This window comes from Megascapheus bottae, chromosome 12 (genome assembly GCF_031878675.1).
Source record: "Megascapheus bottae isolate mThoBot1 chromosome 12, mThoBot2.hap1, whole genome shotgun sequence".
Taxonomy (NCBI): Eukaryota; Metazoa; Chordata; class Mammalia; order Rodentia; family Geomyidae; genus Megascapheus; species Megascapheus bottae.
This window is the reverse complement of record NC_143520.1, coordinates 8,782,412-8,807,564: the sequence shown is the minus strand read 5'-3', so window position 1 is coordinate 8,807,564 and position 25,153 is coordinate 8,782,412. Positions and strand designations below refer to the sequence as shown.

General features: G+C 40.4%; 1 protein-coding gene across 2 annotated transcripts in view; it reads right to left on the bottom strand.

The window, feature by feature from the left end:
• Chn1 (chimerin 1) overlaps positions 1-24,493 on the bottom strand; it is a 137,810-nt gene extending 113,317 nt beyond the window's left edge. The window contains exon 1 of one of the 2 annotated variants that reach the window (XM_090342602.1): positions 24,438-24,493. In XM_090342602.1, coding sequence (XP_090198728.1) covers positions 24,438-24,456 — 19 coding nt within the window. In that variant the 5' untranslated portion in view covers positions 24,457-24,493. Of the gene's footprint in view, positions 1-23,919; positions 24,067-24,437 lie in introns of those variants that run through there. The other variant, XM_090342603.1, reaches the window with a different exon arrangement.
• Positions 24,494-25,153: the final 660 nt, after the last annotated feature.

The following is a 25,153-nucleotide window of genomic DNA, read 5'->3' as shown; positions in this document are numbered from 1 at the left end:
TCTTTCTTTTTGGTGGGTCATGGGGCTTGAATTCAGCCTGGGCGCTGTCCTTGAGCTCTTTAGCTCAAGACTACAGACCTACCCCTGGGCCTGGGCATTGTCCCTGAGCTCTTCAGCCCAAGGTTACCACCCTACTCTTGAGCCAAGCCCCAGTTCCCATTTTCTAGAGGTTAATTGGAGATAAGAGTCTCAGGTTGTATGGTGCCCGGGCTGGCTTTGAACCTTGATCCTCAGATCCCAGCCTCCTGAGTAGCTTAGGATTACAGGATTTTGTCTATTAACTTAGAAAAGCAACAGTAAATATTCCTCCTGACAATGTGTAATAACATCAAAACAGAAATTATGAATAATAAACTCACACCCGTTTTTAATATATGGCATTTAATTCAATGGAAGTTCAGATTTAATTGTTCTATATTTGATGACCCTGAAATATCCATAAGCAGTCCCTCACTCAATTGTTTTATTTTCATCTGCCTTTGGTGATGAGTTTCAAAACAAATAAAAGAAGTCAGGTGCTGGTGACTCATGGGTATAATTCTAATTATTCAAGTGGTCAAGATATATAAGGATCAGCAGTTACCTAGTCAGGAAAGTCCATAGAACTCTTATCTCAACTTAACCAACAAAAATCCAGAAATGGAGCTGTGACTCAAATGGTAAAGCACTAGACTTGAGTGAAAAAGCTATGGGCCAGTGCCCAGGCCTTAGGTGCCAGCTCCAGGACTCACATCAAAAAAAAAAAAAAAAAATGAGGGAAGGGAAAGCAGTAAGGAAGGTCAGGTCAGGATGGAAAAGGTCACTCTATATAGGCAGCAGTGTGTACTTTCACTTGTTATTGATATATTTCAACACTTTACAATAATTGTATTTACTGAAAATATTGTCCAGTTTTAATTTTTTTAATTAAAAATATATTTCAGGGCCAGGAGTTTGGCCTAGTGGTAGAGTGCTTTCCTAGCATGCACAAAGACCTAGGTTCAATTCCTTGGTACCACATACACAGAAAAAGCCGAAAGTGGTACTCTGGCTCCAGTAGTAGAGTGCTAGCCTTGAGAAAGCCCAAGGACAGTGTCCAGTCCCTAAGTTCAAGCTCAGGACTAGCAAAAAAAAAAAGAAAAAGAAAAGAAAAGAAAGAAGACAGAACTTTCTTTACTAGGTTAAATGGAATTGTAATAAACATTGTAGCATTACACATTTCACAGACCAGGGTATAGATCAGTGATTGTGAGCTTCCTTAGCATATGTATGATCCTATGTTGTTTCCAACACTAACAAATAACAAAAAATAGTCTCATTTTATTACTCCACCAAAGAGAAAGAAAACACATCGTAAAAAAGAAAGCATACAAAGGTATCAGGACAGTGGTAAACTTTGGCAAGAACAGTGACCGACAGGGGTGTCCAAGAGACAATCCAGAATGCTGATAATTTCCTATTTCTTGAGGTACCTGTACAGGTATGCTCATTTTTAAATAATTCACCAAGATTATAAGTTTTAACTTATTTTTAATTTATTTTGTTTATTTTACTCAGTATTGCAGCATGTATTTTCCTGTATGTATGTTGCAATAATTTTAATAAGGAATATATAAATGTGACACCTTACAGTTCCATTACTCTTAGTATAACTCAAGTATAAAGATGATGCAATTATCTCAATGCGAGGGGGGAAAAAAAACCCTGAAAGATGGCCTCATAGGAAAGACAAATCCTCTTTTGATAACTGCACAGAAACACACATTTTCAAAAGAAGTGTTAGAAAAGAGCCACAGAAAACTAATCTCCATTCAAGCTACTTGTTTTTACTTGTTCTCAAATTGAAACTACAATTCGGAAGGAAGGATGGAAGGAAGAAAGGAAGGAAGGAAAGAAGGAAGGAAGGAGAGGGAAGAGGAAATGAGGGAGGGAGGGAGGGAGAGAGGGAGGACAGGCTAATGTTTGAATCTTTGATTTTCAAAATTTGGTAGGATTCTGGGAGAACAAACACTAAAAATAGGCATAATTGAAAGCATAATCTTCATTTTATCAATGGGAATCAAAGCACTTCAAAAATAAAAGCGTAAGATCCTAGTATTCAAAAGACATGAGTTTCATGAAGCATCTGTGATGACTACGGCCAGCCCCAATATTTATTCTCCTATTTCTCAAAACTTAGCAGTTCAGAAATGAATTTTATTTAAATCTAATGTTATATAAATTTAACGAAAATCACTAAACTTTAAAAAGACTGTGTGACAAGCTCTTAAAAAGACATCCTGTAATATGAAATAGCAATGGCAATCTGAACGGGAACATTGAGCCATTGCTACAGGAAAGGACACACTAACAAAGGAATAGTTTCCATGTGCACCCTGCCCACAGAACACATTCATTATGTGAGCTTAACAGCGAGTACACGCAGCAATTGTAATTTTTAAAAAGAAAGCTTTTCATATATAATAAGCTCTTTCTTCTCAAAACTTCCTAAGAATGATGAAAAATGAATATTTTCATAACCCTCTAAAATATCTGGTTGTAAACTTAAATTTAGGTTTTGCAAGGCTGATTCAGTAGTCAACAGAAAGTTCCTTTTACTGCTTTTATTCCATAACATATCTTTTGCATCTATTGTTCAACCACATCTAGAATAAAGCTGAGAAGGACCAGAATGGTTAGGGGTAAGCAATGCTACAGTGCTAAAATGTATTCGATAACACTTTCTTTCCTCAAATATCTACGAACATGTAACTCCTTTCCCTGAAAATTACTGACAGGATTTCACAAAGCAATACATACAACTTCTCTACTAAAATCAACATAAATGCAGTCTGTTCCCTTCCCCAAATTAGGGTAAACAGTAAACATGTACAACAGTATTAATTGTTACATATGCAGAAGTAAGAAGGAAACCTAAGGTAATTGGTATGACTAGATTCATGATACCTTCTTGTTCTATATTCTTGTTCTTCTCAGTAAATCTCATCTATAACTAGAATTGTGAATTCCTAATGAATTATTCTGTACTGTGCTCTAATTCCATTTCTTGCTTTTAAATACAAAATAGAAAATAAATTAGAACAGCTATTAACAGTCCTTGCAAATGCCAATATTTTGAGATGTCTAGAAACTAGGTATATAGAGTATGTGTTTTATAAATCACATTTGCCCCCAGTTTTGTAACTGAGTTTTTAGATTTTATTTTTTATTTTTATTTTTTTTTTAAGATCCTAGGCCTTGAACTCTGGCCCGGGCACTGTCCCAGAGCTCCTTTTGCTCAAGTCTAGCATCTATCACTTGAACCACAGCACCATTTTTTCTGCGATTAATTGGAGGAAAAATGTCTCAGATTTTCCTGCCTGGGCTAGATTTGAACCATGTTCCCCAGATCTCAGCCTCCTTAATAGCTAACATCACAGGTGTGAGCCACCAGAGCCCAGAGATTTTAATTGTTTTAATTAGAGCATGCTTATTTCTAGATACACATACAATAACTTTGATTAAATTCTGTATTACAACCTCTGGGTGAGGATGGGAGAGAAACCTGTGAGAGAACAAGAGAAGAGGTGACATTGTCCTAAATGCACTTCGTTACCTTACTTATGTGACTGTAACCCTCTGGACATCACCTTTACAACAGCAATAATTTTTTGCCAGTCCTGGGGCTTGAGCTCAGGGCCTGAGCCCTATCCTTGGGCTTTCTCAAGGCCAGAGCTCTGCCACTTGAACATAGCACCACTTCCAGTTTTTTCTGAGTATGTAGTACTGAGAAATTGAACCCCAGTCTTTGTAAATGCTAGACAAGCACTCTACCACTAGGCCAAACTCCTGGCCCCAATAACAATAAATTTTTAAAAATCTTCTCTATTATACTTTTACACCCCCTCCCTTTAACAGGTTCTAGTTTGTTGCTTCATACAAATATATGTGTATATATATAGCCTTATCACCCTTCTCCCTCCAGCTAGTTCCTCCCTTTTTTACAATCATATCTTATTACTACTATAATTCTTATTATTTCTATTTTAGTTTTTGAGTCTATATGAGAGAAAATGAGATATCTTTCATAGTTGAGCTTATCTTGTTCAACATCTATCCAGCATGATATTTATCATCCACCCATCTTGGTGTTTGATCCATTTTCCTACAAATACATTTTCTTTTAAAAATGTTTAAGGGCCAGGAGTTTGGCCTAGTGGTAATTGCTTGCCTAGCATACACAAAGACCTGGGCTCAATTCCTTGGTACATATACATAGAAAAAGCTGGAAGTAGTGCTGTGGCTCAAGTGATAGGGCTCTAGCCTTGAGAAAGCCCAACGACAATGCTCAGGCCGAGTTCAAGCCCCAAAACTGGCAAAAAAAAAAAAAAAAAAAAAAGTGTTTAAAAAGCGAGTAGAGTGAAAAGAGGCTGCCCTTATACTGTACAGATGACAGCATGTTTTCACTATAACCTTAAAGAATCCTGGATCCAATACTACAAATGAGCACTTCTCAAAATATTTGCTCATCAATTTTCAGAAATCCTGCTGAACCTTCAGCATCTTAAATAAAATAAACATCCTTAACTTTTGCTAAATTTGCTTATGCTAAAGAAAAACATAGAAAACAGGCTGGCAGGTGCCACCTAGTGGACCTCATAAAAATGTTTTCTCTTTTTGACCTAGTACCAGATGTAAATCATTACTGTGTTTACTATTCTTAATAATCAAATGTTAGTGTAGTTTACATTCAAGGATAAATCTCTCAGGGTTCACACATTAATAACTAAAATGAACTGCATTTGTAGATCTGAGTAAGAGCCTTCTAGGACTTAAAATATTTATAATCAAACTATTACATTTGATACTTTATCCTCAGACACACAGTAGAAAAGCTTGAGAATCTGATAAGCCAAATTGTAAAAAGCACCCAGCCTGTTGGAACTTAGAACAATTTGAATTTTGAGGTAGAGCAAACACAGCTACAGAACAATATGGCTTACAAACATAAAAGAGGCCTTTTGTTTTACATGAAAATTAAACCAAAATGTCATCAAGAATCCTAAATTACAATGCAATTAATAAACAGATCTGTACATCCATTGCATTTCTGTGTGTATCATAGGAAAAAATTACACATATGCTAAATTAAGAGTTAAGGTATATAATTCATAAAATGAAAAATCAAAGGGTAACAAAATATTCATGGTCACAGGCACATAATTGTCTTTCAGCCTTAAAAATATGATAGTTTTATTATTTCACATAGTATTCAAAAGAAAACACTAGCATTCAAAATTTGCAAAGCACTGCTAACTCTATCTGTATTATTATTAAGGAAAAATTGTTTTTAGTCTAGTATTTTAGGTTTAATCATTGAAAACATGTCAGATACCAGTGGCTCATACTTGTAGCCCTAAATACTCAGGAGGCTGAAATCAAAGCCAGCCCAGGAAGAAAGCCAGGAGTCTCTATCTCCAAAACTGAAAAAAAAATCCAGACTAGAGGCATGGCTCAAGAAGTAGAGTACCAGGCACTGAGTTCAAATCCCTGTATCACCCCCTCCCCCAAAAAAATGGAGACAATTTTTGAAAATTTAATGAAGACTGAGAAGTGGTAGCAGTTTTATACAAATGTACTGTCTTTTTCTGTGTGTGTGTGTGTGTGTGTGTGTGTGTGTGTGTGTGTGTGTGTGTGTGTGTGTGTGATGGGGCTTGATCTTGGTCTGGGCGCTGTCCCTGAGCTCTACAGCTCAAGGCTACCACCCTACCCTTGGGTCTGGGCATTGTCCCTGAGCTCTTCAGCTCAAGGCTACTGCACTACCCTTGACCCTAGCCCCACTTCCCATTTTCTAGAGGTTAACTAGAGATAAGAGTTTCAGGTACTTTTGTGCCTGGGCTGGCTTTCAACCTTGATCCTCAGATCTCAGCCTCCTGAGTAGCTAGGATTACAGGCGTGAGCCACTGTGCCCGGCAAATGTACTGTCTTTTAAGACCTGGCACTGACTGTCAATTTTATCCATGAGGAAATGAAGGGGTTAATTATCTTTTTGATAGTCTGAACTGGGTAGGACCAAAAATTAAAAACTGTTCTAAAACTTTCACATAAATGGAGCTAGGGATATAAAAGCTCAAGAAGCAGGCTTACCTAGAATGCAGAAAACCCTGGTTTCAATATCCATTATGGTGGGGGAGAGGAGAGGATGTACATACTAAAGAGTATAAACAAGCCAGAAAATAATGAAATTTCAGCCAAAGTGGTACCAAATGAAAGTGGTAAAATGTGCAGTAGTATCTCTTGAAGGATGTATTCCTATTCAAAAGGTCAACTGGCCATTCACAGAATATCACGAATTATATCTTAACACAGGAATCCTCAACTCATTGGCTCCCATCACCCAACTCTTCAATCCTACTCATGTTCATCACTTGTATCCTCCCTGGTGTTCTAAGATTAGTATCAGGTCAGTCAGTTTTTCCATTTTTATAACACTGAGTTTGCAATCAACTTGTGGCTATAGTTGCTTCAACACCGGTGCAAAGATGTGTTTTCTTTGGCTTGCACTGTGTTTTTTTTTAAGGCCTAAATTTCCAGGAAATTCCTCAGCATTCCCTATTGTATATGGTAACTAGCTATCTGCCCACATTTGTAGCTCTGGTTTACATTTTATTCTAACTCCTCCAAATTTTTCTTCACAGTTCTTTTTCTGATATCCTTTATTTTTTCCTGGAGGGTGGGGTGGGTGAAAGGAGCACAAAAAGGCATCCAAGCTCATGCGTATATTGCGTAGAATAACAACTACTTGAGGATTCTTCCCCAGTTTTCTCCTTAGATGGTACTAAATCCTGATGTCACTCTAACAATGATGCAATGCCTGGAGGTTTGTAGGACACTCACCTTTCTCAACACCTTTGTGAAACATGAAGCTGAGAGGGCTTTCTGCTTTCCCTACCTCTGTGTTTCAACTTCACTTACATTTTCTTTGGGGGAAGAAAAAAGGGTGAACATTATTTTGGCCAAATTTAAATTGGTCTAAAATTTAACAGAATTTTAAATGCTCTAGAATTTCCCTGCCTGTTTAAATAAAATAGGGAAGGACTATACCATTTTTCAAGTTTCATTAATGATTTCAGTAAGTGCTTTATAAATGATTACTTACAGTATATTCTAATATATTTAGTTGCCTTGAAGTTAGAATAGTGTTCTCTCAGCTTTGTTGGGAGCTTTGACTACTTCAGAATAAGGCACTAGCAAAATAAAATACAAAGCCTATTAAATGTTATCACTAACTTGAGCTCTTTAAAAAAGAAACAATATAAAAGTGACATATAGTATAAATACACCATTCATCCAAACTTCCAGCATTAAGAAGGTATTATTTTTATAATTAAGAAAAAGTTTTGAAAAAATATAAGTTTGAAAGAACTATAATTTAGGGACATGAGTTTAAAGTGGCACACTGATTACAGTTTTTTATTACATAAGAATCTAAAACAAACAATGCCTTGCTACCTAATTATGTCAGCTGAAAATACATAGCAAATAATATGCTAATTTGCATATTTATCTTATATGCACCTTTACTTATGAGAAAACCACTCTGGGGTGTGTGTGTGTGTGTGTTTGAACTCAAGTGCTGTCCTTTAGCATTTCCACTCAAGCTGGTGCTCTACCACTGGAGCCACAGCTCTACTTCTGGCTTATTGCTAGTTAACTGGAGAGAAAGAATTTCATGGACTTTTCTGCCCTGGCTGCTTTAGAACTGTGATCATTAAATCTCATCCACACAGCTAGGATTACAGGTGTGAGTCACCAAAGCCCAGAGGTAGATATCTTTTTTAAATTATCTAATACTAATATCCATCCGTTTTCCTTCTCTTGATAATAGAAAACAGATTATAAGATTAGAAAATGCTGGACATTTTCTGTTAACTTTCAACTTCTAAAAGTTATTTTAGAGATGGGCCAGGAGTTTAGCCTCGTGATAGAGTGCTTGCCTGGCATACACAAAGATCCATGTTCAATTCCTTGGTACCACATAGAAAAAGAAAATCAGAAATAATGCTGTGGCTCAGGTGGTAGAGCTCTAGCCTTGATAAAGCCCAAGAACAGTGCCCAGGCTCTGAGTTCAAGGCCAAGGCCTGGCAAAAAAAATTATTTCAGAGAAATAGTTATAAAATTTCAAATGCCTGACTTTCCCTAAGATAAATTAAAGTAAGGTAGAAAGAAAAGTTTTGATTTGATTGAAGTCAGAAGGCATGATGAGCTGAATGAGGCTTCACCCCAAAGGAACAGGTCCTAAAAACTGAATGTGTAATCACTGCTCCCCTCCACCCCAATGTCTCCAGATGCTGGCTCATGTAGGGGGTGGAGGGAGGACATGTACACACAGACATGGGGTTGGGGGGGGGGATAAGGAGAGTCACTGAAAAAAAACAAGAGCTCCTCGGTCTGGACAGACCTAGGAATAGCAGCTATAGGGCAGCAAAAGGAAGGCTTGTGGTTCTCCAGAGAACCATTATTCTCTGAAAAATTCAGGAAAACAGGCCTGAGTGTTCTGCCAATCACTCTAATAATATATAGCAACATCTGTTTCTTCCTTTCTTTTTTTTTGCCAGTCCTAGGGCATGAACTCAGGGCCTGAGCACTATCCTTGGGTTTTCTCAAGGCTAGAGCTCTACCACTTAAGCCACAGTACCACTTCCAGGTCTTTCTTTGTATGTGGTACCAAGTTCTCAAACCCAGGTCTTGGTGCTTGCTAGGCAAGCACTCTACCACTAGGCCAAACTCCCAGCCCCTATTCCTTTCCTTTTATAATACATCTTGGTACTTTTTCTTGTCCTTTTGAAGTAAATTTAACCTTTAACATCTAAAAGAACAGATAAGCTCAGAGAATTACTTTCCATTCAAGAATACCTTTGAAGTCTCTTGTTAACTTTTAAACATTATAAGGAAAAAAAAGAAATACTGATTGTCTTTAAGTGGATATCATTTTTACCTATTCTGTACATATCAACAATGAACATCTTTATGACATTCAAATCTGAGAAAACTAGCAGATGCAATTCTAATACTTGAAAGACTGTATCACCAAAACAATTTATGTTTTCAGAACTGGCAGTCAATTTACTCATACATTTTTACCAATTAAATGTAATATTATAAGCAACATGGGAAATATCCAATAAACCAGTGAGTTATTTTCCTTAGATGATCACATATTCCAGCACATTCTGAAAAACAATTGCTAGTGTGAGCTTTATAGTGAACTGCTTAGTGACTTCTATTTAGCAGTGTTAAAAGCAATTATCAAGCGGAGCTTGGAAGTGCACATCTTTAATCCCAGCATTCTGGATGCTGAGGCAAGAGGATCAAGAGTTTGAGTCTAGCTCAGGCTAGATCAACAAGATCTTGTCTTTAAAAAAAAAAAAAATCAAGCACAGTACCAGTATTCCTAGTAGCTGGGTAGGAGAGATCAGAGGATCACAGTTTGAGGCCACCAAGAAAGATTTCCAAGACTCATTCTCAACCATAACTTGGCACAGTGGCAGATGTCTGTCATTTAAAGTTAAGTAGGAAGCTAGAATTGGAAAGATCACAGCTTTTCCTGCCCCAGGTGAGGCAGAAAAATATGTGAAAATGAGCTGGATGAGGTGGCTTGTGGCTATGATCCAAGAAACAATAGGAAGCCTAAAGCAGAACTGTGGCTTAGGCACACATTTGAGCACAAAGCAAGAAGTAAGATCCTATCTCAAAAATGACCAGAGACAAATAGTGGCTGCAGGTATGGCCAGAAGTGGCTCAAGTGATAGAGTGCTAGCCTTGAGCAAAAGAAGCTCAGGAACATTGCCCAGACCCTGAGTTCAAGTCCCACGACTGGCAGAGGAAAAAAAAAGCATCATAAGTGCAGCAACAATGTCCAGGCCCTGAATTCAAGCTCCAGGATTGGCAGAAAGAAAAAAAAATTAAGCCAATCCAGGCAGAAAGGTTTGTACGACTCTTATCTCAATTAATCATCAGGAAAAAAAAGAAATAAGTAAATTTCTATATATTGCCTAGTTTTTAAGTAGAGGACTAGTAGCAAACTCACCAAGGTCTGAAAGGGACACTGGAATACGAAGAGCTTCCCCTTCAGAAAATCCCTACCTTCCATAAGGAAGCTTTGCTTCGAGAGCTTTTTATGTCCGTGAGCTTTTTATGCTCAAGGTTAGCACTCTACCATTTGAGTCACAGCTCCATTTTCCAAGTTCATTGGAGATAAGAAACTTGTGGACTTTCCTGAGTCCTGGGCGCTGTCCCTGAGCTCTTCAGCTCAAGACTAGTGCTCTACCACTTGAGCCACAGGGCCACTTCCAGTTTTTGTGGTGGTTAACTGGAGTTAAGAATCTCATGGACTTTCATGCCTGGCTTGGCTTTGAACTTCTATCCTCAGATTTTAGCCTCCTAAATAGCTAGAATTATAAGTGTGAGCCACCCAGCATCACCCAGCTTTTTGTTACGTTAAAATATTTACCAATTGTGCCGTTCTGTCATTCCTTGGCTTCATCCTCTGTAGGGGATTCTTCAACTGTGAGCACACAGGCTTGAATAAAAGGAAGTCTCTCTGGGAACATATTCTTTGAGGTTTAACTATAATATTACTAACAACCAGCAGATGTTTGTAAATTATTTGGTATAATTAGATAACAAATTCCACTTCATTAAGCTATTGTTCATTTTCATTTTAGTAGCACAAAGAAATTGCACATAAATTAACTTAGTTTGTTCATGTTTTACCCTCACTGTAGGGAACATAATCAAACTGAATAGGAATTCAGTATGAAAATGGCTAGTTTAACCTTTTAGAGATCTGAAAACAAAAAGAGCATTATCTTTTGTAATAGCAAATATGTGTGCTGCATGAATATTCCTGTTAGTTTTCACATGGTTATTAGAGGAACATATATGTGTCGGGGTTTTTAGTCCTCAGTCCCTCCCGACCTGAAGAGGGGATAGAGAGAACATGCCCTGACCAGGTTGTGAGAAAGGAGAGCGCCGACTGATGGCCCACATCCAGCCCCCCCTGGCCAGAGGACAATCAGATGCGTCAGGGAGACCAGTCAAGGCAGGAGCTCGTTTATTGAGGAAGTACATTCAGCTAATATAGGGTGCAGGAGCCTATTGGAACAAAGGTGGGCAGGGCGGGGGAGGTCCACGTGTTTACTCTCTCTACAGGTAAAGAAGGGGAATCATCTGCTGTCCATGGGGGTGGAAGGGTTCAGGGGCCTATCCCCAGAGGTGGCCTTACTTTACATCACAATCCACAGCAACACTTTCCCACTGGTGCCAGGCGCCATATCTCAGCCAGGTGCCATCTGAGTCAGGTGCGGTCCCAAGACCAGGAAGTGAGTGCTGGGCCACGAGTTAGGCCTCCTTTTCTACAGCATAGGTTTCCATTTCCCTGCTGTGACCTGCTCCACATATATGCAATCATTTAAATATATCTTTATACGTGTTAAAGAAGACTTTTATTTTTGTTATTAATGCTTGTCTTCTAGGAAGAATCTGAAGTGACTTAGAAAAAAATACAGTACAAGAAGATGGAAAACAATGAGAGTGGGAATTCCTTTTTCTGCCTTGTTTCATTAGTTCCTTTCTCTAACCCTGGTTATAGCCATGTTTTGCCATTCTATGTGATAAAACCGTCCTTTAGCTTTGTTATCCTTGTAAGCACCATTATGAATTATTAGCACCTCCCATAATCAATGATTTTTGAAAGAACAGTCAATATACTCCCATCTCTACCACTTTCATCCCTCTAGCTCCTCTCCTCTTCTCAACTTTAGTGCCACAGAGCAGTGTTTTCTCATTATTACATATGCTGAGGTCATTCTTCCCTAGTGAAAAAGACAAAAAATCTGACACTTGTTAAAATTGGAATAGTTATTTAAAATGACTATGATAAGTATCAGTACTAATGTAATAGAGATTGAGCTAGACTCTGATTGCATTATCATTGAGCAAGCTTGGGAGACGTAGATGGAAAGTTATTAAGAGTACATCAAGAGTAGTGTGTCTATGTGTGCATGGGCATGCACCAAGGAAGTGTGTGTGTGTGGTTGCAGAGCTTGCACTCAGGGCCTGGGCTTTATCCTTGAGCTATTTTGTTCAAGGTTAATGTTCTACAACTTTGATCCACATCTCCACTTCCTGTTTTTGAGTTGTAAATTGGGATTAAAAATCTCAAGAGGACTTTTCTGCTTGGCCTAGCTTCAAAGTGTAATCCTCAGAGCTCAGCCTCCTGAGTATTTAGGATTATAGATGTGAGCCACCAGCACCTAAAAAAACATTACAATTGTATCTCCTCTACTCCCTCCCTCTCTCTCTCTTTGTGCTACCTGTTGGGCTTGAACTCAGGGTCTAGGTGCTATCATTGCTTTTGTGCTGAAGACTATACCACTTGAGCCATGGTACCACTTCTGATAACATGACCTCATAGAATTCCTGTGGTGAGCACAGCAGAATAATCAGATATCAAGAATGATCAGGACCAGATGCAATGGTCCATGCAGACCCAGAGGTAAGGCAGTAAGTCTTGGGCCAAAGAGCTAAAGGACATTGCCCAGGTCCAGAGTCCAAGCCCCAAGACTGACACAAAAAAAGGATTAGTTATGGACTGGGAACATGGCAGGGTGCTATTGTGAGCAAAAGAAACTCAGGGACTGTGCCCTGAGTTCAAGCCCCAGGACTGAAAAAAAATGAACCACACATATACATATACGTATATATGACCTGTTATTACCAGTGAAGGAATTTAGCAGGTTTCTTGCTAAGATTGTGTTACAAGACAGATCAGGGGGGCTGACAGTGTGGCCTAGTGGTAGAATGATTACCTAACATGCACAAAACCCTGGGTTCAAGTCCTTGGTACCATATACACAGAAAAAGCTGAAAGTAGTTGGGCACTAGGCTTGAGAAAGTTCAAGGACAGTGCCCAGGCCCTGTATCCTTTAGTCAAGCCCCAGGACTGGCAAACAGACCAACAAACAAAAAAGAGACCAGGCCCAAGGATGAAGCCTACTTGAGACATTAAGGAACTTGTCTGAAGTTTGGTCAAGGAGAGCATATTTCTCTAATTTCACTTTATATTTTGCCTTATTCAGCTAGAACACTGTTAAAAGTAGTCATAACCAGTGCCTTCTCAGTTCTCCTTTTTTCTTTCTGTACTATTTGGTAGCTTCTTGAAATTGTTTTTATTTTTTTATTTTGGTCAGTCATGGGGTTTGAACTCTGGGTCTGGGCATTGTCCCTAAGCTCTACCACTTGAACCACTTCCGATTTTCTAGCGGCTAATTGGAGCTGAGTCTCAGGGACTTCTGTGCCTGGGCTGGCTTTGAGCTATGATCCTCAGATCTCAGCATCCTGAGTAGCTAGGATTATAGGCGTGAGCCACCTCGCCAAGTTGGAAATTTTTTCTCTTGTCTCTCAAGACACTGTTTTCTGCCATTCTTTTCCTCCATCCTCTGTGTACCTTTGCTCTCCTGGCAATGTCAGTGAATGGCTATCCTCCCTATCTCTATCCCTAGACTTTCTTAGTCTACAAACCTCTTAACTGGATTTCCTATGGACACTTGGAAACTGTGGTCCTGTCCCAAGCCTTAGTATGGTTCATCCTTCTATCCTTCTTCCCTTGCCTGCCATACCCATCAGTTACTAACTTATAGATGCTATTTGGAAGGCTTCACACTTACTATTACTTTCTTTCCATCTCTGTGGCCCTGCCCTTTCTCCATCTCCTGTCACCTGTCTCCCCCACCTCCCCCATTTTGTACTAGTCCTGGGTTTTTAACTCAGAACCTGAACACTGAGCACTGTTGTGAGCTTTTTTGCTCAAGGTTAGTGCTCTACCACAGCTCAAAGTAGTGGCTTTTTGGTGATTAATTGGTAATTAAGAGTATCATGGATTTTCCTGCTGGGCTAGCTTCAAACCACAATCATCGGATCTCAGCCTTCTGGCAGCTAAGAGTACAGACAAGAGCTAGCAGTGCCTGGCTTATATAACTTATGTATCATTTAGATAACTTACATATCTTTCCTAGGATATGATTTTTCTAAGGTTCATGACTTTTTTCACTTCTACAGTCCACTCTGCTGAAAGTTAACACAGCACTTTACAAACAGTAGTACTCAAAATTTGTCAAAGGAGTAAAGTAGCCTTTAACCATGGTACTTTTGCAGTTTGGGATGACATTTAAAATAGAAATCATTGTAAAATGTCTCATCCACTTGATAATATCTTAACTGCATTAGCAGTTTATATCTCAGAATGTCTCTCATTGTTTTTGTGGCCCAGTTATTCTTTTTTTCACATTTTTTTATTAAAGAATTTATTAACACTGATTTTATATCATATTTCAAATGATATGTTTAACAAACAAGTATTCAAGAAGGGAATCTCTACATACAATCACTGGCACTTAAATTTTAGAATATAATTAAAATTAGGCTGAGGGTTTGGATGTCATAGATACATATTAATCTACGTAATAAAACATGTCTATAGAGTCATAGATTTTTATGTCTATGTAGCTATGTTTATATTTCCAGTACCATGTCCATAGCATTGGGTAGGCAATTATTGAGTCCTCGCTCTTGTACTGTTTGGATCTAATAGCCACATATTAAGGATACCATGTGCCTTTGTTCCTTTGGTCTTGAATTGTCTCACTCAACATGATTTTCTCTAGGTTAATCCACTTCCCTGCAAATGCCATGATTTTATCTTGTCTGTTGGCTATGTAGAATTCCATTGTATGTATATACTACATTTTCTGTATCCATTCATATGCAGTAGGGCATCTGGATTGTTTCCATCGCCTGGTTATTGTGAATAGTGCAGATGAACATAGCTGAGCAGGTGTCCTTATCATATCCTGGGTTATGATGTTCAGTGTAGATGCTCAGGAGTGGTATGGCGGGATCATAGGGAAGGTCAATTTTCAGTTCTTTAAGAAACCTCCACACTGCTTTTCAGAGTGGCTGAACTAGCTTACAATCCCACCAGCAGTGCAGTAGGGTTCCTTTTTCTCCACAACCCCACCAGCATCTGTCATTATCTGAGTTCAAAATCTTGGCCATTCTTGTTGGGGTAAGGTGGTATCTTAGGGTTGTTTTTATTTGCATTTCCTTTATGATCATGGATGATGAGCATTTTCTCATATGCTTTTCTGTCATTTTTAACCTCTTCTTTTGATAAGTCTCTCTTTAGTTCCCTTGCCCATTTAGTGATTGGTTTGTTGGGTTTTGGGTGGGGGGATTAGTTTCTTGAGTTCCCTGTAGATACTGGATATTAAGCATTTGTCTGATGTATTATTGGTAAATATCTCTTCCCAGTTGGTTGGCTGTCTTTCTACTTTAGCTTTTAACTGTGCAGAAACTTTTTATTTTTAGGTAGTCCCATTTATTGAGTCTCTCTCCAATCTGTTGTGACCCTGATATTCTGTTTAGGAAATTTTTGCCTATGCCTATGAGCTCCAGTGTCTCTCCAACTCTATTGGGTAGCAATATTACGGTTCCCGGTCTGACATTGAGGTCTTTGATCCATTCTGAGTTAATGCTTATGGATGGCAAAAGGCTAGAGTTAATTTTTAGTTTTCTGCATGTGGCTGCCCAGTTTTGCCAGCACCAATAATTGAATAGGCTATGTATGTCCCACTGTATATCTTTGGCTCCTTTGTCAAATACAAGTTGACTATAGGTATGTGATTCTATTTCTGGATTTTCTGTTCTGTTCCATTGATCTTCTAGTCTATTTTTGTGCCAGTACCATGCTGGCTCTATAGTAGAGTTTGAAGTCTGGGATTGTAATACCACCTGCATTGCTCTTTTTGCCTAGAACTGTTTTGGCTATTCTAGGTCTTTTCTTGTTCCATATGAACCTTTGAATTATATCTTCTATTTCAGTAAAGAAAGTCTTTGGGATTTTGATGGGGACTGCACTGAATTTGAATATCAATTTTGACAGTATGGCCATTTTCACTATATTGGTTCTCCCTACCCATGAGCATGGGATGTCTTTCCATTTCCTGGTGTCCTCTTTAATTTCTTTCATTAGGCTTTTACAGTTTTCATTAAATAATTCCTTTACATCTTTGGTTAAGTTAATTCCTAAGTATTTTATTCTTTTGGGAACTATCGCAGAAATACATACATACATACATACATACATACTGTGAGATAGGTTACTTCAGTATCACCTATTTCAAGTGAACTAAGTTTATGGTGAAATTTTGATTGGACTTTCACTGTTTTTATGTCCTATAACAACTTCTTTAGACACTCCAGATAGAGGTCAAAGGATATTAATAACTGCAAACACAGGGCATGTTAATCCAAGATGGTTCAAGCCCCAGGACCAACATAAAAACAACCACAAATTACCTGGTATATTGTTATACATTTATTTGTTTATTTGAAATAGGGAAGGGAAGGGGGGAAAACAAGATGACTGGGAGGGGGTGGGGGAAGAAAAACAGGGACAAAAACATGAGAAGGGGTAGCAATATTCAAGAAGTAATACACCTACAACTCAATGAATGTAACTAACCCCCGTATACATTATCCCGACAATAAAAAAAACACAAAAATAACAAAAAATAGCATATATTATATGTTAGCTCCAACTGGAAGAAATGACTTCTTCCCTTGGCTCTCTCCCACCACACCTTGGAAATCCCCGCCCAGCACCTGTTACCGTGGCAACTGGCATGCCTGGGGGCAGTGGGAGGTCCCCACTGAGGTGTTTCCCCATCCTCTGAGATCACATCCACTTCCGCTGTGTCTATACCCCTCCCCCTATATAATCACTCACTTCCCGCCCTAAGCTCTTTCTCCTCCGGAATCCATCTTGGGTGGCAGGAGTCTGCTCTTTCCTCACACAATAAACCCTCTTCTCCTGAACTGCATGGAGTTTCCTGACATTATATATATATATATGTGTGTGTGTGTGTGTGTGTGTGTGTGTGTGTGTGTGTGTGTGTGTATGTATGTATGTATGTATGTATATTAGAAAGCCCATGGATAGTGCTCAGGCCCTGAGTTCAAGGCCCAAGACTGACAAAAAAAAAACCTCATGTATCATGAAAGGTCTTCAGAGGCAAATATTTCAGTCCAACATACTCCTCAATGGACAGCTATAGCACTCACCTGTTGCTGGTTCTAGTAATGCTACTGCGAATCCCAAAGTCATCTCTATTGATATAATTTCACAGCCAATAAGGCGCTAGACCATAACAATAAAAATCCATCTAAGCCACAAAACAGAATATTCTGTGTGGCCTGAAAATATGTGCCAGTGGCAGATTTGGGAAAAGCAGGAAGGTTAGCAGTTTAAAAATCTCAGTAGAGATATTTCCTGGGCTACCTTCATTTTATGTCCTCCCTCCGATAATGAAAAATATGTAGCCCAGTGAAATGGAAAGGTAAAACAGTCAGAGTGGAAAGAAAAAGGAACAATTTTCAGTGCAGCTGGATGAAAAACAATGAGGTGGCCCTATGCTACTCCACTTAGTAGCTGGCAACAGGCCTGAGCTGACTCATCTTCCTCCTTCCACAAATTACTCAACTGTCACCAGTAATTCTTTCCAAAAAGTGCTCACTTTTCTCAATTTAAACCCATTCAAAATACGCAGGAGCACTTTACATTTCAATTTTCAGAAACATGAAAAGCTCTAAAAGTCCTGAGATATAAAGCCATTCAACTAAAATGGGTCTGTTCTTTTTTTAACAGCTTAAGAAAAGTAGATTATTTAAACTGCTTTTGCTGTTGTTGCATTAGCTCAGGTGGCTTTTTACCAATTACAATTTAACTGAAAGATACTTCATATACTATAAAATTTACCCTTTCAAAATATTCAAAGTTATAGAGGCAAGTACAGGCCATGTGTCAAACCTCAGGAACACACACACACACACACACACACACACACACACGAAATTAAAGGAATAAATAAATTCTATTATTACGTGTACTATGCACAAAGTATTCATTTTTATAAAAATAGTCAAATTAAGAATTAAACTTTTAACTGTCAAGTGAATTTTAATCAATATGATTCTTAATGTAAAATATGGTCATACTATACTGTTTTCTTAGTCTCCTATTTTTTTTTCTTGGCCAGTCCTGGGGCTTGAACTCAGGGCCTTACCACTGTCCATGGGCTATCTCAAGGCTAGAGCTCTGCAACTTGAGCTGCAGCACCACTTCCAGCTTTTTCTGTGTATGTGCTACCAAAGAATCGAATCCAGGTCTTGGTGCATGCTAGGCAAGCACTAGGCCAAACTCCTGGCGCTCTCCTGTATTATTTTTAGAAAGAATAAGACTGTATTAACCAATAAAATATCAAAATTTTGAAAATCATTTTCAAAGAAAAAATAACTTAGAAATGGAAAACCAGGTTCAATGATTAATGCCTGTAATGCTAGCCATTACAGGAAGATGAGACCTGCGGATCAAGGTTTGAAGCCAGCCTAAGGCACAATTACCTGCAATTAATCAGCAAAAAAAAGCAGGAAGTCGCTGTGGCTCAAGTAGTAAGAGCCAATTTTGAGCTTTTGAAAAAGCCAAGCAAGCCCTCAGGACCCTGTGTTCAAGCCCCATTACTGGCACAATCACACACAATCACACACACACACACACACACACACACACACACAGTGCTACTAGTATTTCTTTGTTCATGATATACAGATAGTGATAATTAGAATTTGAAGTTATAATTCTTTAAATTCTCTACATGGTGCCAGATCTCCACACAAGTCAAATGTTAAGGCTTAAATATTACATGCTTGACACTGGCAAGACATAAAGGCAAGCATTTAAATAAACATAGTGGTTTGAGGACAAGTAAAAAGAGAAAACTTGGTTGTGCTTTCACTAGGCCACCTCACATTCTTCAAAATAAATGAAAAACAAAAATTTGGCCTAGTGATAGAGTGCTTGCCTAGCACGCACAAAGACTGGGATTAGATTCCTCAGCAACACACACACACACACACACACACACACACACACACACACACACACAAGCCGGAAGTGGTGCTTGGCTCAAGTGGTAGAGCTCTAGCCTTGAGAAAACCAAAGGACAGTGCTCAGGCCCTGAGCCCAAGCCCAGGACTGGCAAAAAAAAAAAAAAAAAAAAAAAAATCAGCAGAGGCTGAGAAATGATGGCTTATGACTGTAATCCTAGCTACTCAGGAGGCTGAGATATGATAATCAAAGATCAAAGTCAGTTGGAGCAGTACAGGAAAGTCCAAGAGACTCATATCTCCAATAAACTTCAAAAGTTCAGAAGTAGAACTGTAGCTCAAATGGTAGAGCACTATTCTTGAACTAAAAAGCTAAGGGAGGGGCTGGAAGTGTGGTTTCGTGGTAGAGTGCTTACCTAGCATGCATAAAGCCCTAGGTTTGATCCTCAGTACCACATAAATAGAAAAAGTCATAAGTGGCACTGTGCCTCAAAGTAGTAAAGTGCTAGCTTTGAGCAAAAGCAGCTCAGGAACAGTGACTAGGTCCTACGTTCAAGTCCAACGTACAGCAAAAAAATTAAAAATAGAATAAAAAAATCTAAGAGACAGCACCTGAGCATCTGGCCCCTGACATCAGGCCCAGGAACCAGAAGAAAAATCAGTAGAGAATGTAGTGGAGTGAAATTTTCCTTTAAAATAGCTTTTAGTCAAACACTAAAGATGTTCACCTGACTCAACTTCTTGAAAATAAATTTTAATTTCAGGATAATCATATGAGAAAAAAGAAAAACTTCTAGATAAATCTCAAAAAAAAAAAGCCACAGCTATGTATCTATTCCAAAGTATCTCTATATGTGAGTATGTCAGGGTCTTGACAATGCTTAAAAAAATAAAATGAAAATAGCAGAGGGTCCAAAGAATAAGGGGGGGGGGGAACAAACATTAAAAGCCAGTCGTGATGGTTCACACCTGTAATCCTAGCTACTCAGGAGGCTGAGAGCTGAGGATTTTGGTACAAAGCCAGCCTGGGCACTAAAAAATATGAGATTCTTATCTCCAGTTAATCACTAGAAAATGGGAAGTGGGGCTGTGATTCAAAGGGTAGGGCGGTAGCCTTGAGCTGAAGACCTCAGGAATAGTACCCAGGCCCAAGACTGACAAAACACACACACACACACACACACACACACACACACACACACACACACACACACACACACACACACAGATAGGGAAAACATGAGAAGGGGTATCAAGGTTCGAAAATGCACCCACTATCTGACCAATGTAACTGTAACCCCTCTATACATTATCCCCACAATAAAATACATTTTTTTTAAAGTGATGGGGCTGGGAGTTTGGCCTAGTGATAGAATGTTTGCCTATCATGCATGAAGACCCAGGTTTCTATATATGTGGTACCACATATATAGAAAAGGTCAGAAATGGTGCTGTGGCTCAAGTGGTAGCACTGGCTCAGGCCCTGAGTTCAAGCCCTGGGACTGGCAAAAAAAAAAAAAAAAGGAAAATATTAAAAGTGATTCATGGTAGTATTGGTGGTAAAAGCCTTATTCAAGCATTATTCAAGTTTCAGCCAACTGAGGGGATCATACTGAAATTCCATCTCATCTGTTGATCTAAGCTATAAAACACTGCCTCATTAAGCTATAAATGATGGAAATTACTACTCACGGATGCCCTGGCAGAATGCTTATTTCCCCAACTCAGCTGAGGAGCTCTATTGGTATGGTCAAATAGATCATGTCAGGTACACCAGCTAAAATGATCTAAAGTTGATGATCTGATGATCTCAGACTTCTCTACTATCCCAGTAGTTACTAAAGAACATGTGCTGTCTTATCAAGAAGGTTCAACAAAGCTTCCACTTAGTTATGTATCACTAACTACATGTATTGGGTAGTGAGCAAATTGGGTGCATTTGGTATAGTTCTGAAAAGACTATGGAACACCAATATTCAAGCACTAGACAAGTTAAAACAGAAGTCTGCTGAACAAATGAGTACAATGGGTGGGGTCTGAGTTATATCTGCATAACTTTTGAGATAGGATTTTAAAACTATATGAAGGTTCATACTGAGACATAGTTTCAAGAAAAAAGTAGAGAAAGATGGTTACAAATCCCTGAATTTTCAAAGATGCACATTTTCAATACCCAAATGAGACCATAAAAATTGTAAGGGTGGGGCTGGGAGTTTGGCCTAGTGGTAGAGTGCTTGCCTTGCATGCACGAAGACCTGGGTTCGATTCCTCAGTACCACATATATAGAAAAAAGCTGGAAATGGTGTTGAAGCTTAAGTGGTAGAGCTCTAGCCTTGAGAAAGTCCAAGGACAGTGCTCAGGCCCTGAGCTGAAGTCCAGGACTGGCAAAAAAAAAAAAAAAAAATTGTAAGGGTTTGATTGTGCTTCAATCACAGAATAAAACATACATGCATTAAAAATATTAGGCAAAGTGCTGGTGGCTCACACCTACAATCCTAGATACTCAAGAGACAGCTCTGAAGATTGTGCTTTGAAGCCAGCCAGGGCAAGAAAGTCCATGAGACTCTTAATTGCCATTAACCACCAAAAAGCCACAAGCAGAGCTGTGGCTTATGTGGTAGATTGGTAGCCTTGAGCAAAAAGAAGCTCAGAGACAGTGCCTAGACCATGACTTCAAGCCCCAGAACCAACACACACACACACACACACACACACACACACACACACAGACAGACACACACACCTCTAAGTTAACTTTGACTTTTCACTTTCTACCACAAGATTCTGTACATTTATAAAATGCTTGAGTGGAAGTATAAAACACAAAGCAAGGAATAAACTATACTCTTTTGCAGACTGAAACTAATACACACAAGTAAGGTACACAAGATAAAGAGGCAATTATTCTAGGGGCAAACTTTTGATCTCTGACTTGATGACTGACAAACCATGTTCATCTAATCTGCTTTCTGTCTACACCTTGTCACCATCTAACAGAGCTTTATAACTCAATGCTCCTCAATTCTAAGTTGGTCATTAAGAGTAAACACATGCTAGAGATAAAACTGAGTGATTGCATGTATAAATCCATGAATTCAACCCTGTCAATTTTTTCTTCTAACCCTTGGACACTTCTACTAACATATACAAAAAGGTATTTTGAATTGGGCAAGCTTAACCAAATCTCCAGGTAGAAACTTTTATTTCAATGATATTCAACTCTTTCAAGGGCTTAAGAATCATGGGGAGGGGGCTTAAAATACCCTTCTCCAGGTCTTTGGGCAAAGGAATGTACATGCGTGTGCATATTATATAATATTTATATATATATGGTGATGAACAGAGAGGTTACAGCTGCATAAATCAGGTAATGAGTACTTTTCTTTTAGAACTGTGTCGCCCTTCCCTGGCTCTCCACCAGTTTTCCTTCCAGTCCTCACCCACAAGTTTTACAGTTCATTTACAAGATAATGTCTAGTGAGTTATCATTGCTGCATTTACTCCTTGTTCCACCCTTTCTGTACCCCCTTGCCCTCTCCTAAATAGATAAAATTACAAACAAGACAAAAGATAAACAAAAACAGCAACAAAGAGAAAAAATGAAACCCCATTTCCATTTCTTGGCCTTCATTTTGATACATTAATGATCATATGCACATAGCTATTGTGCCTTCATGAGCCTCTCCTAAAAATACCCTCCTCTGATCTTCTGCATTGGTTTGGGGGTTGTGGGACTTGAACTCTGGGCCTGTACACTGTCCCTCAGCTCTTCAACTCAAGGCTATCACTCTACCACTTTGAGCCACAGAGCCACTTCCTGGTCTTCTACATTTTTGAACAGACATTTTAATCCAGATGAGCCACAGAACAGCTGCTGCTTTTGTGTGCTTTAAAATCCAGCTTTTCTTCACAAGGATTCTTCACAATGTGAACACAGAATGTTCACATTGAAAGGAAGTGAGTTTTATTTCCCCCAAATGGACCTTAGAATCTTTTTTAAAATTATTTTTTATTGTTGGGGTAACATCCAGAGGGGTTAGTTTAATTCGTCAAGTAGGGGGTACATTACTTCTTGAATATTGATATCCCTTCTCTTGTTTTTCTAGAATCTAATGACACTTTATTCTGACAGGTGGGAGATATTTCTTACACTTTCTTCTACAAACCAATTACCATGGGCTGTTTTTCCTCCCCCTGCCTGGGTAGACTTACAATTTTGGAATCCTTTTATTTCCCCCCAATTTATCTGTCTATACACACCAGAAGTGTCAATATCCTAAATGCTACATTTAAAGTTTACATTTGAAAGTTTTCAAAGTGTAGAATATCTCTTTATGGAGGAAAATGAATTTAGTATAATTGTTTTGGGAGAAATCTACTTCTGAAAATCTGCTAAGATTAATTACAATAGTACTAAAGGGATAAAACAGACTGTTTAAAAAAAAGAAGTCTAGACCATGAGTAGAGCCATCATTGTCAACTTTTTTTGTCCACATTCAAGGAATAATGGAAATTAGATACCAGGTACTGGAAAAAAGGAAGATGTAAGAAAGAAGGTATAAGAACGAAGCAACTCTGACTTCAGCCACTTAATTCACTTCAGAGTATTTACACCTATAATGTGCCTCATAAAATAACATAAATAAAATTTAACTGGAAACATGATAGTCTGAGTAACTTTTTTCAGGCTGGCCTTAGAGCTATCAGTCGCAAAGATCATTGTACTCTGATCATGGGACGGCTGAACAGTGAGCACATACACATTTTCACACACTAAGATTTCCTGATGTGAAGTTCCTTAGTGCCAATGAGTTGCTTTTGTCAAGGGAAAAGTACCTTTTCAGTCCTTCAACCCGTCCCACTGTCACTGGAAAGGAGGAAAGGGGACCCTGAAGTCCTAACCACTGGAACAATGGTGCTGCAGTAATGCCATTTCTTTCCTAGAGAATACTCACAAATGTGCTCCGGATGAGTTATCTTCCAGTAGCCGACTCGCTTATGTGTGCTCTCACTCGGTCGAGTACACATTTTCCATTTTAACCAATATTCAGTTCACCGGTTATTTCCAATGGAATATACCAACAAATTCTCCCAGCCATCCAGCAGGAAGCAGCGGCTGGAGATGCTAAGCCATCTTGCTTAAAATAAAACTTTCCAGCGTCTATTCCCCGGCCAGGACAGGGTGGGGCTGGACACAACTGGCCGACTTCACTCTCAAGTTGGCGTTTGAGAATCCCCGTGCGTGCGCGCACAAAGCACCCGGCCCCGGACTGGTCCGGGGAGCTCACGCCTCTCCGCCCTGCCAGCGAGGAAACAATGGCAGAGGCGCGAGGGAGGCCGCCCCGCGCCCCGGGCCCCCCGACCCCGGGCCCGAGCCGCGCCCCTCCCCGCCCGCAGGCCCCGCGGCCTGGCCCCCGGGCGCGGCCCACCTGCGGCGGCGCGGCGGGCGCGGGGCGGGGCCGGCGGCACTTACCGAACAGGGTGAGGGCCATGGTAGCGGGGCTCCGGAGGCCGGGCGCGGCTCGCGCTCCCCCGGGCGACCCGGGATCGCCACGCCGGCCCGCGAGCGTTCGCACCCCGGAGGGGCGTGGCGCGGGGAGGCGGCAGGCCGGGACGCGGGCGTCCGCTGCAAGAAAAAGTTGGGCAGGCGTTATTGTGGGGCGCGCGGGTCCGCGGGGAGCCCGCTAGCCCGCGGCCAGCCGGCACTTGTCGCGGCCACCTGGCCACCGCGCGGGAGGACGGAGGGCGGGAGGGGGCGCGCGCGCGGCCGGCCGTACCTGGGGGGGCGGGGGGAGAGGCGAGGAGAGGCGGCGCCGCTCAGGCGGCGACGGCGACGGCGGGGAGCGCAGCTGCCCGGCAGAGCCCCCCGGCGGGGCGCGCTCACTCCGCATCCTGCGGCCCCGCGGACGCCATCTTGCGAGAGCGTCTCCCGCGAGCTCGGCGGCTGCACCTCCTCCCGCCGGGCCCCTCGGGCGGCGCGACCCCGTGCGTTCTCATGGCAACGGGCGCGCGGGGCTCGGGGGCGCGCGCCCTCCCCCCTGCGCCGCCCGCCCGCCCGCCCGCGCGGAGTCGCCGGGGGCCGGGGGTGTCGGAGGCCGGCGAGGGCTGGGGCGGGGCGAGGCGGGGAGTGTTTGAGCTGAAATCCCGGGGTCTCGTTGTTCTTTCATGAATGGGATGTGACGGGGTGCG